The 2,753-nt window shown below is 63.9% G+C and overlaps 1 protein-coding gene across 1 annotated transcript in view; it reads left to right on the top strand.

The window, feature by feature from the left end:
• Positions 1-1,774: 1,774 nt before the first annotated feature.
• The window catches only part of RAB3IL1 (RAB3A interacting protein (rabin3)-like 1), a 26,824-nt gene continuing 25,845 nt past the window's right edge, over positions 1,775-2,753 (top strand). Inside the window, exon 1 of the mRNA XM_015569813.1 lies at positions 1,775-2,022. Within this exon, the coding sequence (XP_015425299.1) occupies positions 1,871-2,022 (152 nt within the window). The 5' untranslated portion in view covers positions 1,775-1,870. The remainder of the gene's footprint in view (positions 2,023-2,753) is intronic.

The following is a 2,753-nucleotide window of genomic DNA, read 5'->3' as shown; positions in this document are numbered from 1 at the left end:
GGGGAGGAGGCTGAGCAGCTGGGCCAGCAGCCTGGGAGCCGCCCCTCGTGACTAGGATCCTGGGGCGGGAGGGGGAAGGGCGCTGAGAGAGCATCCAGAGCATCCCCGAGGTGACTTTGGCTGCAGCTTTGATTGGCAGGCAGTTTCAGAGCCACTGTCACCAGTGACAGGGACCAGTCTCCGGCTTCTTCACCTGCCACAGGGAGGGGTGTGGCCTCTCTGGAGGGGTTTCTCCTAGGGAGTCCCAGCCCCAGACAAGACCCGCTCAGCACCCACCTGCCCCAGCTGTGCCCAGAGAACAGCACCACTTCCTACACGCTTCCCAGAGCAACTCTGACTCAGTTTCCCCCCGCCCCCCACGGCTGGAGCCTGGCAGGGCGGGACCACCTCTCACATACTGTGTCACCAGCCCCTTCCCCTCCTGCCATGTTGGGGCGACGGGGAGACCCCCCTTTTCACACATCCTGTTTTCCATTAATTGTTTCCAGGTGGGCCCAGAGGGCGCCCTGCAGAGGAAGGTGGGGGCACCGAAGAATTGAATTGCGCAGGGGCTCAGTGAGGAGCAAAAACAGGAAGGGGGTGGGAGCAGGCCACGGAAAATCTCCGCCAGGAAAGGGAGGCCACATCTGGTTCGCATTAGGCTGAGCTTCGAGCCTGAAGGCCGAGCGGGAGATACTGTTATCCGCGGGCGGCGGCGGGCAGCCCCTCCCAGCGGGAGGCTGACAGGAAAGAGAGGGAAGCAGGGGCGAAGGGACCGGAAAGCTCGGTCCGTAACGTGGCAGCCACTTCACAGATCGTACCTTCTGGGGTGTTCGCCGCATCTCAGGGCAGAAGGTTTCCATTTTATAGACGAGGAAACTGAGTCCCGGGGAGGTTACGTGACTTGCCCAAGGCCACGCAGCCAGGGTGTGGCAGGACTAGGATTCCAGTTCAGATGAAGGAGGGGGCGAAGCAAGCAGCCCCTCCCGCTGGGCTGAGGCTGGCCGTGAGCCCGGGAGGGGCCCCGAGGGCTGGTGATGAGCGTCCCGCCAGCCTCGCTCGCCCTGGGGTGTCCCCAGCACCATGGGGCGCTCACCATGTGTCTGAGGGCTAGAGCCCCACGCCCGCCCGCAGAGGAAGAAAGCAACTCACAGAGAAAGGCTCCCTGGAGGAGGGGCATGAGCGGAAGAGAAATTTATCAGCGGGGTGGGATGGGGTGCAAACTAGAGGAAGCAGGGTTAATGTGAGGAAAGGGAGGTGGCAGGGCCTATCTGGGCAGGAGCAGCGAGGGGGTGAGATTCCGCTGTACAGTGGGGGAAACTGAGGCACCGAGAGCCTAATGTGCCCAGAGGTTCGTAGTCTGGGGGTGGAGCTGAGTCCGGCCTGACTCCAGGCCCGCGCCCCTGACTGCTTCACTGAGCTGTCCCTTCCTGTTGGTGGTGAAAGGTTTGAAGGGGACGGGGAGGCCAGGCCAGGGGTTAGGGTTGGGAGGCAGGGGGCCATACCCAAGGCCACACCGCCAGTGGTGGAGAGAGTCGGGGCCGGCCAGGCTGCCCATGGCCCACGCGGGCAAGCAGGGAACAACCGCCTCTCTGTGGGCCTCGCTGAAGTCTGGGGCCTGGGGCAGGGGGAGGTGGCTCCCGCAGGCTTTGAGGGCTCCCCTTCCCAGGCCCAGAGCCCAGGGAGCAGGGCCCCAGCATTTTCTGGGGCCTGCGGAGCCACAGGAGTTAATAATTACGGGTCTGAGGAGATAGAGGCTCATCTAGAGGCTCCTCCCTCCCTCCCTCAGCTGCTCCGCAGAGATAGCAAAGGTTAGCGTGAGCCTGGGGGCAGGGAGAGGCTGAGCACCTGCCCGGTGTCTCCAGAGGGGCCCTCGGTCCGCCCTCCAGGCATGGACCCCCCTGAGGAGTGCACCAGGTGCCCTGCCCGCGGGAGGTGCCCCGTGTACCTGGCGGTGAGCTCAGGGACTGTTCGCTATGCCCCATCAGGTCTGGGCCCTGCGCTCGAGGGGAACGTGGGAGAGGAGCCCCGGGACACAGACAGGTAAGCCCGGCCTGGGACGGGCGGGGAAGGGGGGACCTCGCACCTCTCCAGGGGGCTGGGGAGGGTTAGACGCCAAGTTGCGGGACTGGCCGGAACTAGGAGGGACTTCACGGGCCTCTGACAAGGTCAGCGAGTGGGTGGCCCTGACTGTCTTGTCCAGCTTGGCGGTTATGCAGACGTAGAGGCTGAGGCTCAGAGAGGAGCGGACGGTCACCCCAGGCCACACGGGGGGCTGAGGACAGAGCCAGGAGCTGGGTCGTCCAGGCTGGTGGTTCCGCTCCACATCTCCCGCCCGCCAAGGGTCAGAGCTGGTGATGGGGGGCCAGGGCGGCCAGGATGTGGCAGGGAAGGGAGATCTGGGGAGGCCAGTGGCTCTATTTCTCCCACGCACCTGGGAGGCACCCCTTGTTGCCTGGCTGCGAGCAGCGGTAGCTTCCAGTGGTTTCTGGGCTGTGTTTTCAGGAAACTGGTAAAAGGGGTCTCAGCCCCTTGGCCTCTGGCTGTGTGACATCAGGCAGGTTCCTTACCCTCTCTGAGCCCATCCTTTTCGGTTGAGCAGGAGAGCTTACTGGGCTGTGGGAGAAGCTGGTGGGCCTTCGAGTCCCAGATAACTGGGTACACAGATGATGGGATATTTTGGGTTAGTAATCGGGGTGTCGATGCTCCCACAATGGTGACCCCACACTCGCCTGTTGAGGCCTCGCTCAAGCACCTCCACAGCCCACCAGTCC

The sequence above is a fragment of the Myotis davidii genome, unplaced genomic scaffold (assembly GCF_000327345.1).
Source record: "Myotis davidii unplaced genomic scaffold, ASM32734v1 scaffold826, whole genome shotgun sequence".
NCBI classification, from domain to species: Eukaryota; Metazoa; Chordata; class Mammalia; order Chiroptera; family Vespertilionidae; genus Myotis; species Myotis davidii.
The sequence above is the reverse complement of the archived record's forward strand: the minus strand, read 5'-3'. Positions and strand labels throughout refer to the sequence as shown.